The sequence below is a fragment of the Aquila chrysaetos genome, chromosome Z (genome assembly GCF_900496995.4).
Source record: "Aquila chrysaetos chrysaetos chromosome Z, bAquChr1.4, whole genome shotgun sequence".
NCBI classification, from domain to species: domain Eukaryota; kingdom Metazoa; phylum Chordata; class Aves; order Accipitriformes; family Accipitridae; genus Aquila; species Aquila chrysaetos.
This window is the reverse complement of record NC_044030.1, coordinates 1,230,457-1,243,980: the sequence shown is the minus strand read 5'-3', so window position 1 is coordinate 1,243,980 and position 13,524 is coordinate 1,230,457. Positions and strand designations below refer to the sequence as shown.

Below are 13,524 nucleotides of genomic sequence, written 5' to 3'. Positions count from 1 at the left end.
ATTTAACAATGGGGTCATACTCAGTTGCTCTATCTTAGTTATGCTAATGCATCTGCATTATTGTAACACAAATCAAATGAGGTTTGCAACATGCAAGGTTGTCCAGCTAACAAAGAAAAAAATCTGGTTTTCAAACATGCGAAACAAGTTACGCAGTATTAACACTGAAGAGACACTGAGGAGTGAAAGGGAGAAGGCGGCAGGCTGGAATGCCAGCAGGTGCAAAGGTGTTTATTAGATGTAGCCAGGTCAATGTGGCCTTTTGAGATTTACCTGAGACTACCAAGGGCATTGGCCCTCATCAGCTTCTGAACCTTCCTTCTTATCTTCAAGTGCTTACAAAGGCAGGAGAGGTACCACTGTCCTGATGAACCAAAATGGGAATTATTTTTGTAAATACGAGGTCCTTGTGGTCGCTGGAGAGGTAAGAGACTACGAATTTGCCAACGAATCACATGAAAATAATCATCTGCTGCCTTTGTCAGCATAACTAGCCTAGTCACTAAGGAAAAAATCAGTGGGGAAATCCAGACTTTGAATGCACTTGGGCAGTGGCCTATCTGATCTTATTTCAAACCAGCTATGGAAATAGAGTCTAGTAAAACTACTGTACGTTAGGTACAAAATCAAACTCGGTGGTAGACACCAGAAATGAAAAAGTGGGAAGGCTGATCAAGTAAGGTCTGCAAGAATTTGATGTAGTACTGTTTGGTACTTTTTTAGTAAGTAATTTGAATGGAGGAGGAGTAGGCTCTTTTTCCTTACGAAACATGAGAAAATGCACCCTGGCAGAGCTATCAGCACTTCTGAGTATATGCTAAAATTTAAAGTAGTCTTCATGAGCTGGAAAAATGATCTGAAATCAATCAGGTAAGTTTCATCATGGATTAGTTAAAGGTCGAAATAAAAGGGAGAGGGAAAAATACTAAAATGGCGGACAATGGACTTGCAGTTTTGCAGAACAAAAAGCCCTACACACCTGGAGGAGATTTTGGAGAGCCAGAAGCAGAGTATGAATCAACAGCATGATGTGGTGATGAAGGAAACAAGCGATGTTCAAGGGTGATTGAAAGGAGTGTTGTATGAAAGACACAAGAGGCAATGATTTTATTCTTAACACTACTGAATCCTCAGGATATTGTCTCCACTTTGTGGCTTTTATGTTTTAAGAAGGATGTAAACAGATGGAAAATAATATAAAAAGTGACTTGTGAATCATATTAGGTTTGTTTCAGCCATCAGAGAAACCTTGACAAGTCCTCAACTACGAATACGGCTCATAGAAGAGCACGGCAAATGCCGCTGAGGGCAGAAAAAGAAACGTCTGTTTTTCACGCAGGGCTGTTCTGATGAGCTATTTGGAGATAAAAGAACAATAAATGGTTAAACATTAAAACAGCTTGAGTAGAGAACCTATCTCAACTCTGTCACTGGAATTTATTAAAGATAAGTTGAAAATATTTGTCAAGAATGGCCAAGGTATGTGTGATCCTGCAGTAGATCAGGGAGCCAAATGCCCCTGGGATGCTCTTTACAGCTCCTTTCCGCGTGCTGGGTGGTGATGTAGGCTTCACCACTATTTATTTCTTACTGAACAAAGTTCAGTCCCATTTACACAGCACAGTTTCAGCTTTACTCACCTTTATAATAACTCTTCATCAGCAGCAGTAATTATGAGTAGATGTGAATTATTGTAATCGGGTTCTGTAAAAACATCACACGAGGTCACTGGTTTTGGAGCAATGTCTTCTAAGAAAAGTCATCTTAAAGTCTCAGTTCCTTGGAGGAAGCCTGTTAAGATTGAGATGCTACAGCTACTTGTCAGACAGCATCTGGTACCTCTACAAGTAACTCCGGTAAAACAGGAGCACCCACTGAGAGACAGTTTTGATACACGATGCGACGCCCGTAGAAAAGAGTGAGACGTGGAGAAAAAAAATAAATTGGAAGATTATTGGATAGGTTGGTGAAAGCCAGATAGAGAGCAAGGATATAACGAGCCTCAGGTCCTGTGTCACTGAACCAGTGCTGATCTGTCACCCAGAATAAGCAAGGAAAAGCCCTGCTGAAGAGCCAGCGAGACGCTGTACAAGTAGGAGCCTTGCCCTGAACTGACCTTCATTCCCCGTGTGAGCAGCGTTAGGGAGAGCCCAAATGCACGCACGCCGCTGCAGACTGTAAGAACTGAAAAGCCCCACTTGGCAGCTTCCTCTGAACACAGAAGTCACCCTTAAAAATGCTACGCAGCCACTGAAACCTGCAGAGACGGCCACGCTGCTCCCCATGCTGGTAGTACCTGCACAGAAAGTACAGCCAGGGTCTCTGGGGGAGAAACAGCTTCACGCAATCACAGCATAAACACACTTCAGTTTGTGTTAAAGCGTCTCGGGCTCCTCGAGGGCATCAGTCGGACTGGGATTCTACCGCGGCAACCAGATGTGGGGGTGCAGGCTCCGTCAGGTATCAGTGAGGTGTCTCCTGGGTCAGACGACGGCATCTAACACGGCTCCCATCTGCAGATGCAGAGCTCTCGCTGTTTCCTGCTCTGGTTTGTCAATCATCGTTTTCATACATGTGAGCTATCATCAACATATTGAGGGTATCGATACGTATATGCTACCAGCTATGAATGCTGCACATCATTCGTGCCCAGCCCTACAGAACTAAGGCTCTCGTATTGCAGGAAGATGTAGGTTTGGCTTAATTTGTAGTGTCAACGTGACAAAGAATATTCGGCTGGTGAAGTGGGTGTAATGGAAATCTTATGAATAAAACTGGAGCTAAATGGGTACATCTCAGAGCAGTGAGAGTCTTCATCGCTCTGCCTTGAAACATGCTGTGTTTTAGACAAAAACCCCCAGCATTTGAGAGGACTTTTGCCACAAGCAGGGATGCATTTTATACATGTACATCCCATCGCAGTGTGCCTGTTGCAGCCCCCTGCTCCGTCTGTACAGCCGATTAGTTAACTAACGCAAGAAGTACGCACCAGCCTGCCTGAAATGAAATGGTCACATGCATACTTTTCCAGCTGGATTTAAACAGCAACAGCAACGACAAAAAGAGAAGTTTCTTGGACTGAGCGATTTTATTTCTGAACGAGGTGTCACGAAAGCCACAAAGTACGACCGAAATACTCGTAAGGCTTTGTAAGGATGACAAGTCAGTCGGGCTCTGAACGGGAACAACGTTCGGGCAGCTTGCATAGCAACGGACATCCCGCCGCTACTGCCCGCTCCTCCGTAAGCGTGTTTGACACGAGAGCACACCGAAAAGAGCAGAAACAAAACAAGGAAAGACAATCCCCCAGGTGCTGCGCCAAGGTGAAGGACCGCGGGCACCGTCGTGCGGCCGCCCAAACGCTTCCCAGCGCCCAGCCCCGTCCCGTCCCGTCCCATCCCCTTCTCGGGACCGGAGCCTCCGCCGCCGCCGCCGCCGCCGCCGCCGCGCCCTCACCGCGCCGTCACCGCGCTAACGCACACCCCGGGCGCGGCTGCTGCGGGCGACGGGACGCCGGGGGAGCCGCGGGTGCCGGCGGTTCTCGGGGTGCCTACGGGGCTCGGGGTGCCGGGGGCGCTCGGGACGCCGGGTGTGCTCGGGGTGCCGGCGGTTCTCGGTGTGCCTACGGGGCTCGGGGTGCCGGGGGCGCCCGGGGTGCCGGCGGTGCTCGGGGTGCCGGCGGTGCTCGGGGTGCGGGCGCGGCGGCGGCGGCGGCGGAGCGGGCGGCGGAGGGCGGCCCCGCGTCGGCCCCGACCGTCGGGGGCGGCGGGGGCAGCAGCAGGCGGCGGCGGTCGTCGCCGTCCCGGTCCCGCAGGGGCCCCGGCGACGGCGGCGGCCGTGGAGGAGCAGGCAGGCGTAGGGGTTGAGGGCGCTGTTGGCCGCCTCCACGATGCCCAGCGCCGCCAGCGCCTCCCGCCGCCCGCCGCCGCCGGGCGCCGAGGCCAAGCCGAGCTCCATCGCGCAGCGGGGCAGGCGGCAGAGAGCGAAGAGAGCCGCCAGCACCAGCGGCAGCCGCAGCACCCGCGCCCGCCCGCGGGCGAGGCGCCCGCCGCTCCCCGCCGGCCCCCGGCGCCGCCGCCCGCCGCCCGCCGCCCGTCGGGCGGCCCCGAGGGCGGGCGGGCTGCGGGCGCAGGCCCAGCAGAGGAGCCCGGCGGGCGCCAGGAAGCCGGTGGCCGCCCCGTAGGCGGCGAAGGCCAGGCCTTGCCAAGGCGGCAGCTCCTCGAAGACGCTGCGGCAACGGGGCTCGCCGGGGCGCGGAGCCGGGCGGAAGGCGAAGGCCTGGGGCAGGGCGAGGAGCGGAGCCAGCAGCCAGCCCAGGGCGGCCAAGCCGCGGGCGGGCAGACCCGGTCGCCGCCGCTCCAGCGCCAGCAGCACCAGCCCGTGGGCCGAGGCCAGCGGACCGCAGCGCTGCAGCAGCGGCAGCAGGCGGCAGGCGGCGGGGCCGGGGGCACCGGCGGGGCCGCGGAGCTCGGCCGCCAACCGCGGCAGCAGAGCCAGCCCGCAGCCCGCCAGGTCGGCCAGCGCCAGGTGCCCCACCAGCAGGTCCCTTCGCCGGCGCGGCCGGCAGCCCCACAGCCGCCGCAGCACCAGCCCGTTGCCCGCCAGCGCCAGCAGAAGGACGGCGCCCGCCCCGGCCGCCCGCGGGACGGGGAGAGCTTGGGGGGCGCCGGGGGAGGAGAGGTTGAGGCCGGGGGGGAACGGGTCCTCCTCGTCCTCCATCGCGCCCGTTCGGGTCCCCCGAGCTTTTCCCCCGGCGGCGGCGGCGGTGGCGGCGGAGCAGCTCCCCGGAGGCATTTATAGGGGCTGGCCGTCAGCCGGCACCGGGGGGTGGGCTGCGCGCACGGCGGATCGCACGCCCCCGCCCCCGGCACCGGCGGGCGTCTGAGCCCGCTGGCTCGGTAGCCTCCGCCCGCCCGATGCCGGCAGCACAGCCCCGGCGGAGGGGGGTCCGCTGCCGGCCCCCCCCCCCCCCCCCTCCGCCCCCCCACCCCCTCTCCTCCGCGGGGGAGCGGTGGGGGTCCCGTCGCCCCTTCTGCCGGTCTCCGCACGGGAGGTGCTGGCACCCGGCGCGACCCCCGACGGATGCCCGCCCCGCCACCCGTGTCCGCGGGGCACGTCGGGCCCACGGACCGCCCGGGGCTGGGGGGGGGGGGGGGGGGGTCGTTTTCCCTTTCCCCAAAGGTGGGAGAAGGAGTCGGAGCGGGGTACAGCCGTGAATGACTACGACTCGTAAACGCAGCTGTGTTTCTAGCCGGGAAACGAATCCTTTCGCTGCTCCCGAATCCCTTCGACTGTCGTTCCCACCAGATGGCTGCAGGGATGCCGCCGTCCAGCGCGGTGCCGGCTGACTCGGGAAACGTCAAAGCGGCCAAACCCTGAAGAAGACATCAGGAAAAATCTAGCAGAAAATCAACTTCACGTGTGTGTGTGTGGCGGAGTGCCAGGGAGGGGAGATGATAACCTTTCCTCTTTTTGATGGAAATGGTTTTACTTCCATGGCTAGGTGTCACTCTTGGTAGCCGGCTGGTAGCTCAGGATTCTGTCCTGGGATCCAGGGGGCTTATGTGGGCCGTGGTACTCCATCTCTTGTTTCGGCAGATGTTTTTTAACACAGTCATCGGCCTGGAAAAAATGGGAGCAACCTAAACTGGTTGTTATTTCACCTTAGATTGCGATGGAGAGTGTGTTTCCCAAGGGGCTGTGAGAGGGCAGGCAGGCAGATTGCCATTTTGATGGGCTTTGGATAGGCAGGCGATGGTCACCAGCTCAGCTGTCTCCCGATCCACGCTTAACGCCCATGGCTGCACTGTTTGAAGAAAGGGGGGAGAAAGCAGGTCTTCGTTCATCTGGTTCCAGCCATGTTGTCCAGGTGGCACCAAGCCAGGGGCTGAGACGGAAGCGGAGAAGGTGACACCGGGTGAAAACCACCTCGGAGGTCTGTTGTTGCCCTTCCCTTATGCTGGGTCTTGTCCGAAACTCAGGGGACTCCTCTAGGCAAGAAACTGCTGCCTCCTTTGGGGCTTTCACTGCCTCCTGGGCTGCTCTAGGTTGAAATCTCTCGTGTTCTGTTCATACTTTGCAGCTACACGTCTGCTTCATGGATGAGAAAGTGGCCAACAGTAGGCCTGCAGTAAGAGGGTCTGGTTACAGGGCTTGTAGGTTAAGTGTGGAAGCCTTGACTGTAAAATGAAGCTGTTGGCCATTAATTGTTTATGCTGGTGGGCCATGTAGGGCCTACAACGTGCTGACAGTCTGAGCCAGGTTTCAGACCGGGGATGCCTAGATAATTTATGTATACAAAACCCAGGCTGACTGTAGACATGTCATCACTAAATGAGCTGGGGGTTTGCTGCCAAGTGTTATTTTAAGACAGGTTTGGATGTACTTATGTATGTGTGTGTGTGCATTGCTGTGTATAGATACATGTGTGTGTATGTGTGTCTGTTTCTGAATGTGTATGTATATAGACACAAAATTTTTTAGAGGTGTCTTCGTAAGAGTGTTTCTAACTACAGGCTTCTGCATGTTAAGATTTTGGCCAATTTGGAAAGTTTATAGGCAGAGTAAGCTGAAAGGTGTAAAAAGAGCAAAAAACTGGGGATCTCCTAGTCCCATTCTTGTGGTTAGTTTGCTATGCGCTGTGCTTATTTTCTTCAGAAAATAAGCGTGAATGTCGTACTGGATCGTCCTGTGAGTCTGACAGTGACGTTTCAGTTTCTAGGTAAGACTGGGTGGAAGTTCCTGTAAACGGGAAAGCAGAGGGTCAGTCCTTACGGTTGAGCGTGTGCAAATCAGATAACAACCGGCCTTGAAAATGCCACACCGTCACTTGTACCAGTCTTCCCGCCTGTAACGGTTTATTAGGAAGCACGCAGTTGCTGATCCCGAATAAACACGTAACGTAACGCACGGCTCTGAGCAGGGTTTTGATTCAGCGCGTCCCGCTTGGAGGAGGCGGTGGTGGCACGGGGTCACGGCGGGGATGGTGGCGGGAGGAACCCGGAGTTCTCTTCTTCTGTTATCAGGCCAGCCCCAGCACGTCCCTGCTCCTTATCAGCACTGGCAGAGCTGGGTCCTGCCGTGCTGAGCCTCCATACATCCTGCCCCTGGTGCTATAGGGGCCAGCCCTGCTGCCTCTGGTTTGCACGTAAAGAGGGGCTGCGAGGCATGACGTTAGATATGTGGACAAGGCAGGACAGCTGCCATAGGCACAGCGAAGAGAGGCGATGCTGGACCTCATCATTCTCAGCCTCCATTTCTTCGTCTGCTTTCTCATCTCCGTTGCGATCTGGCGCGGACCTAAGGTACGGTGCGGCTCTTCGTGGCTCTGCACCCCCCTGCAGCGGGATCCCCTTTGGTCCCGGCATGTACAACGGCCTTTTTTACCCTGATTTTCTGAGGAAGCAAGGGTGGTATGGTTGTGCTGGGCATTCAGAGGGGACTGGAACGCAGTAGCTAATTGTAAGCAAATTTAATAGGAATGCTTATGTCCTCTGGTGGGAGAGGGAGAGGCTATTGGATGTTTGAAATATGTAAGAGGAGGAAGGGAAAGGTGGACACTTTTGCTCAAAAGGCCAGGTTGAATACAGCTTCTCAATAAACAAATTTTTTTTTCCCTTTGCAGAGGAAATTTTTTATCGGGTTATATCAGTCTGTATTTCTAGCCATAGTATAATTTAGAGAGTATTGGATTTACACCTAAATGCTACTGTTTTCCCTTTGCATAGCTAAACGGTATAGTATTTTACAAGTAGTGTCCTTGTATTTTTTTGCATATAGCTTTCCAGGGGATAAGGCGATTAAAGTGCAGAGTAAATGAATAGTGATTGAGAATTTATCTTGCCTCAGCCTCAGGCATCAGGTTTGCAACAGCTGGTTTTCCTAGTCCCGGTTCTGTTAGTGAAGACGTTGGCTAAACATGATCACCCAACTCCTGTGCTTTGCTTCGTGTGCTCGTTGATAGCCTGTTACTAGAACTTCTGTTCCTTTCATCTCGTGTTAAATGGGTTGGCATTTTCTCTGGGACCAAGACATCCATTCTACACATAGAAATCTAAACATGAACTGCTTTATAAGTGGCTTTTTAAATTTTTTGTCTTTTAAGGATGTGGATTTGTGCAGCTCAAGCACAGGAACAGTTGAGATGGAGCCAGATGGTCTTATATTGATTGGCAAAGAAGATGACATAAAGAAGTCCCGAAGAGTGACAGCCAAAGTCAATGGCAGAGAAGTTGTTGTTTTCTACCATGAAGGGAAATTTCATGCTATGGACTCTCGCTGCTACCGTAAGATATTTGTACATACAATCTCAATGTTGCAACAATTAAGCGTAAAATCTGCTGCATAAATTAATACTGTGTTCTACTGTGTTTCAGATGAAGGAGGCCCTTTACGTCTTGGAGAAATAGAGGTATGTAAGCAAAATAAAAATAACGTAGCGTCATAGAGTCATGTGAAAACTTGTAACGCATCTTTTTGAATAGTTTTATCTAAACCTGACATCAAAAGAAGGGGTTATATATGTAAAACAGCAGACAGCCATGTAGCCAAATCACCAAACATGTCTTTTGTCCTAGATACTCTTCCAGGAGAAGAATCAGAAGCTGATGACGTGCTATTTTTTCTTCTTCTTCTTGCAGGATATCAATGGTCAAGCATGTATTGTTTGTCCTTGGCATAAGTATAAAATTACTTTGGAAACAGGAGAAGGATTATATGAAGGAATAAACCCTTTGGAGCCATCACCAACACCACAGTGGCAATCAAAAGGAGTCAAACAAAGGATTCATAAAGTCACAATAGACAATGGAAACGTTTATGTGAGTCCTCCAGATTTGTCTGTAAGCTTTGACTCAGATTATTTTGCTGACAAGTACAAAAATAGTGGTGATTTAGCTATGGAAAAACAAAGCAACTCACAAGCAGCAGAGTAAGTCACAGCCAGAAAGCAGAATTCTGGTGAATGCCCTAACGAAGAACAATTGTCGTGAAATAAAAATGTACTATGGCTGTGAAGATTGTCTACAGATTAAATTCTATTCTTAATGTTATGTGAAAGCATTGAAACACGTAGAATTCAGTAAGATAAGAAGCTCTGCGTTGTTAGAAATGCAACTGATCTTGTGCCAATGATTTTTTTTTTAACTTGCATTTCAAAAAGACTTGTTTACAGCAGAGTGCTTCATAATATTTGATATTTTAGAAATCCTGTTTTGCTAGAATTGTTTTACTTTTTAGGAGGGAGTGTAGTATGTTACTGCTTATAAAACACATTACACAGTTTAAGGTAAATAGTCAGGTGTAAAGGTTATGTTTATATACTTAACAGTTTATACTTATAATGCCTTCGGTATAAATGACATGGAAATTTTTAACTCTGTAGATACGTGAGCAATCTCTGGATGTTTAGTAAGTGCCACAAAGTACAAAACTTGAGCACATTTTAGTGACCTTTTTTATGCCTATTTGTGTATTACTACCATGAGTCCATAGAAGTACTGATTTTCCTTCTCCTCAATGAACTCCTTTTGGTAGTTCATCAAATAATGTGACGAGTATTTGTCATGTATAGCTTGTTCTCCTGATTCTGTTGGACAAGGAAGAAGCTGTTGGGTATAAAAACCTGATACGTAATGTAGCGGCTCTTGTTTGTTTGTTTTTATTTATTGTCAATACATCCTTATACATTCATTTGAAAAAGTGTGCTTTCTATTTAGAGCCAAAAGTTAGGTTTCTCTATGTGCGTTCACAGTATAATATCAGATCTGCCCCAATAACCCCTCCGAGAAAGTTTCCCTCCATGCTGTGCTGGGTGAGGGCAGGATGGGCTCTGGGACACGGTGGGTCCTTCTGCCCAGCCCATAGGGTCCAGGCTGCAAAGATACTGTGTGAATGCTTAACATTGCCTTGCACGGCTGCAGCTGCATGGCTGCAACTCTTTGGGGTGCATTTTTGGGTGATTTGTTGGCTGTTTGCAAAGTTTGGTCACGATCAGGTTCAGTTTGAAGTTGCCTGGTCTTCATCTGCAAGTTTCTCTTGTGCATGCGGTGAGTTGTCTTGCTCTTAATGGATGTGAAGGGTAAGTAGGTCTGTGTCAACATCATTGTTCATATAAATGTATTTAAAAGTAGTGAGGCATAGGGAAGTATCAGAGGAAAACATCTGTGCCCAGCTGATCACAATGAAAAAAGCAAAGCGCACAATCAGTTAATTTCACCGTATTTAAATTTAGATCTCCACCTCTGATCATGCCTCCTTACATTGTTTTCATGGTTGACAGGGAGACGTGGCACCTTCACAGTGCCGTTGAGATGACCTGTTTCAGTTTTCTATTTTATAAGGACTACAGCACAGAAATGCTTTCTTCCTCCTCCTCCTCCTCCTCTTCCTCTCGCTGGCCACTTAGCCAGCCAGTGCCGATGAGATGAGATGCAAATGCCTGCCTTCCGAATCACGTCTCGATCGTCTGCCAGGAAATGCTGTTACGTACTGACCAGTTCTGTGGGGTTTTTTTTGTTTGTGTGTTTTCTTCGTTTTTTAAAGGAATACATAACCTTCTCTTCCTCACTCCTCTTGCAGCCACAGGGTAGATGTCGGGAAGGTGAGGCAGGTGGGGAGGTGACACAGCTGATACTCCGAGGCGCCTGGAGCACGCATCCCTTCGGGCAGCGCAGGGGGGGTTGGAGAGTTGCTTCGCTTCCCTCCCTCCTCACCCAAATACCTGCATCCGCGACGGAACTTAACCATGGATGTCTTGTCCTACTGAAAGACATGGATCATATGAAAAAAAAAGCATTATAAGATCTTCAGATATATGTGCATTGACTCATGTGGTTGCTTAGATAGTATTTTTATTGCTTTTTTTTTTAATGTACTGCATTAATAGAAATGGACTATTTAAATAAATAAAGATGCAGTTCAGTTTAAGAAAGTACCATTTATGAGTAATAGGCTGTTACATGTATGACATTTAGTAGAATGTTAGTAATAGGAGGTTTTGCTTGAAAGTTTCATGAACATGTTCATATTTGTGGAAGAGTGGTCAGGCTTTTGTAAAACTGCATTTTCTGGGTAAAGTCCAGCAAAGTGTTTAATCATATGTTTGCTGTTAATCATATGAAATCAGTAGAACTGCATGTCTAGGCTTAGATAAGTCCCTTTTCTTCGGTACTTCTCAAGCATAATAACTATCTGCAAGCTTTTAAGGTGTTTTTTTCTTTTACTTTAAACATGTTCTTATTCTCGGGGAGATCGCATTGATTTAATATCTACAGTTTGTCAGTTAGTTTGCTTTCCCCTCAATTTTCTCATTGATGATCACAGAAGGAACAGAGAATTGTTAACTCGGGTGGCTGTGAACAAAGGAGGGAGAGTTGTCTGGCTGTTAGATTGTCTTTTTTTTTTTTTTTTTTTTTTTATTTTATTTTTCAACAGCAAAGAACAAAACCTACAGCGTGTTAAAGTTGCTACCTTTAAAAAAATATAGGCAGTATTCCGTTTTATTTGTCTGAGCTTTGAAGTGATAGAATACACACCTAATTTGAAAATATGGTAACCATTTAATGTCCCAGAGTTGGGCATTTCTGAGTCTCTTGTCCTGCCAGCCCTTTCTAGGTTTCTAGTTATACTGATATATCGCATGAAGACATGGAAAACACAGGGGTTATCCTGAAAGGGAGCCAGTCAGGGGGTTGGTAGGGAAGAATGGAGGGGAAACTCAGGGAGATGTGGGATGTGATGGGAGAGCGGGGACGGCAGGCACCGGAGCTGGGTGAGAGGTGAGGAGTATGAGGGTGGGTGAGAAGAGGACGTGTTGGTACTCGTGGGGGAAGGAGACTTCAGTGGGGAAAACCAGGACAGGCAGCAAAAGGCAGTTTTGGGAGTGAGGAGACTGAAGCAGGGTGGGGGACCGAGAGCCGTCCAGGGAACCGCAGGTGGGGATGGAGGAAGGCTGGGACCTGGCCGTTTGCAATTAGAGACTAATAGCGGGACAAGGAGGGAGATGAGGAGTGGTTAATTAAGGCAGTGAGACTGAGGTGGCATTTAAGGGACAATGCAGAGACAGAAGGAATGAGTAGTTGTGGGCAAAAGACCAAAAAGTCACAGGCTGGATAATTAGAGCTTCCTGGAGAGATGTGTTAATGAGAGCGATGTTAAGATCAACCCTCCAAATCATGCAGGAGGAGTGTTTTGTTGGTGATAATTTGGGGGGTTTAGTTTAATTTGACAAATGAGCAAACACCATCTGTTTTCCCACCATTAATCAGCCAGGCGAAGAACAGAGAAATGTATTTTGTGCTGTGGATTGAAAATTTTCATGATGACTCTGCAAGACATTCAGGCTCTGTAAGCTGCTTTCACAAGCAGCTTGAACAGAATAAACAAGTTATATTTGTCCTATCATGGAGCCCTCTTTTCAAGAAAGTCAGGTGAAAACTATGACTAGTAGTTTGAACTGCAGCTTGAGCCTTGACCTGATGCAGTGGCACCATAAACCCTAATTAGACAATATTAACTGTAAAGCTGGATGCTGTATGTTTTCCTTCTGCATGTAGTGCCTTGTTCCGCCATGTCACCTTGACCTGATTTAGTGCTGCGCATGAAATAAAGGACACCTTCAGTGTAAAAAGTGTTACAAAGGCAGGACTCAGAAGTTTATGAACGTACCCTATATGGAGAACATACGTTGGTGAGAGCAGTCTTTGCAGGATAGGAGGTCACACCAGGCAGGAAAAAATGTGTAGTCTGTAGGAAACCAATTTTAAAACCAACCTTTCACTGTTGAAGCGCTTTGCAATAGCAAATTGTACAGTTCCCAATTTCATGCTGAATTTTTGAATGAAATCAGGTCCGAAGTTTGCACCTGTGCTTTCCGATATGGTTCGGAAAAGTAACTCTCACTGTTCCCCTGGGATCGTACAATCACGAGCTGTGAGAGTCAGCGCTCGCCGATTCCCAGGTGTCCCATCGCTCTGCCCACTTGGCTTGGCAGCTGCTTTCGAAGGTTAGTGGAGGAAGCAGGGGGTGGGGAATGGGAATAATATTGCTGGAGAGGTACTTAAGCCTCTGGCTGTGTGTGGGGAGAGGGGATGTGTGTGGGGAGAGTGCCCTTTGCCGGCCGTGCTGCGGGAGAGCCGCTGTCATAACCCGACTGCCCTGAGGGGTTATGCGTCGGTAAAGGTTGAGGCTGTCGGGCAGGTCTGGGTCACAACAGTGCCCACATCCCTCCCCGGCCGCCTTACTTCCACCCAACCGTTTTTTTAAAGCGGGTCCATGTACAACACCAGACCAACGTCCACAGGGTAATGTTTGCAAATGGGAGGTAAAAGAACAGTACCCATTGAGCTCCAGTAGGGAGAGAGTTAAACCAGCCAAACATCAGAAGTACTAACGTATGTGTACTTCATTAAGCATCTAAATACTCGCTAATGCTTTCTATGTTAGATCTGACAGATCTAACTCTATTCAAATAATGACGGATAAAAGCCGTTACGAACTCAACAGCGATAGGAGCCCTGGTAATAC

At 49.5% G+C, this 13,524-nt stretch overlaps 2 protein-coding genes across 4 annotated transcripts; one reads left to right on the top strand and one right to left on the bottom strand.

The window, feature by feature from the left end:
- Positions 1 to 3,069: 3,069 nt before the first annotated feature.
- On the bottom strand, positions 3,070 to 4,776 carry GPR150 (G protein-coupled receptor 150). The gene has a single exon (XM_030005142.2). It carries the CDS (start codon positions 4,717 to 4,719, stop codon positions 3,472 to 3,474), a length of 1,248 nt encoding a protein of 415 aa, XP_029861002.1. The 5' UTR covers positions 4,720 to 4,776; the 3' UTR covers positions 3,070 to 3,471.
- Positions 4,777 to 5,135: 359 nt separating this feature from the next.
- RFESD (Rieske Fe-S domain containing) lies at positions 5,136 to 11,204 on the top strand. Of its 3 annotated transcripts, none has more exons than XM_041120936.1 (5): positions 5,136 to 5,935; positions 7,026 to 7,304; positions 8,105 to 8,285; positions 8,376 to 8,410; positions 8,640 to 11,204. In XM_041120936.1, the coding sequence occupies exons 2-5, from the start codon at positions 7,227 to 7,229 to the stop codon at positions 8,931 to 8,933; spliced, it is 588 nt and encodes a 195-aa protein (XP_040976870.1). In that variant the 5' UTR covers positions 5,136 to 5,935; positions 7,026 to 7,226; the 3' UTR covers positions 8,934 to 11,204. The 3 variants fall into 3 exon arrangements, with proteins under 3 accessions (XP_040976870.1, XP_040976869.1, XP_029861003.1); XM_041120935.1 differs by having other exon boundaries at positions 6,083 to 7,304; XM_030005143.2 differs by having other exon boundaries at positions 5,136 to 7,304.
- Positions 11,205 to 13,524: the final 2,320 nt, after the last annotated feature.

Coding starts and splice junctions, on each gene's coding strand:
- RFESD (XM_041120936.1), top strand. CDS start 7,227: ATGCTGGACCTCATCATTCTCAGCCTCCATTTCTTCGTCTGCTTTCTC. Junction 7,305..8,104: donor CGATCTGGCGCGGACCTAAG/GTACGGTGCGGC, acceptor TTGTCTTTTAAG/GATGTGGATTTGTGCAGCTC. Junction 8,286..8,375: donor TATGGACTCTCGCTGCTACC/GTAAGATATTTG, acceptor ACTGTGTTTCAG/ATGAAGGAGGCCCTTTACGT.
- GPR150 (XM_030005142.2), bottom strand. CDS start 4,719: ATGGAGGACGAGGAGGACCCGTTCCCCCCCGGCCTCAACCTCTCCTCC.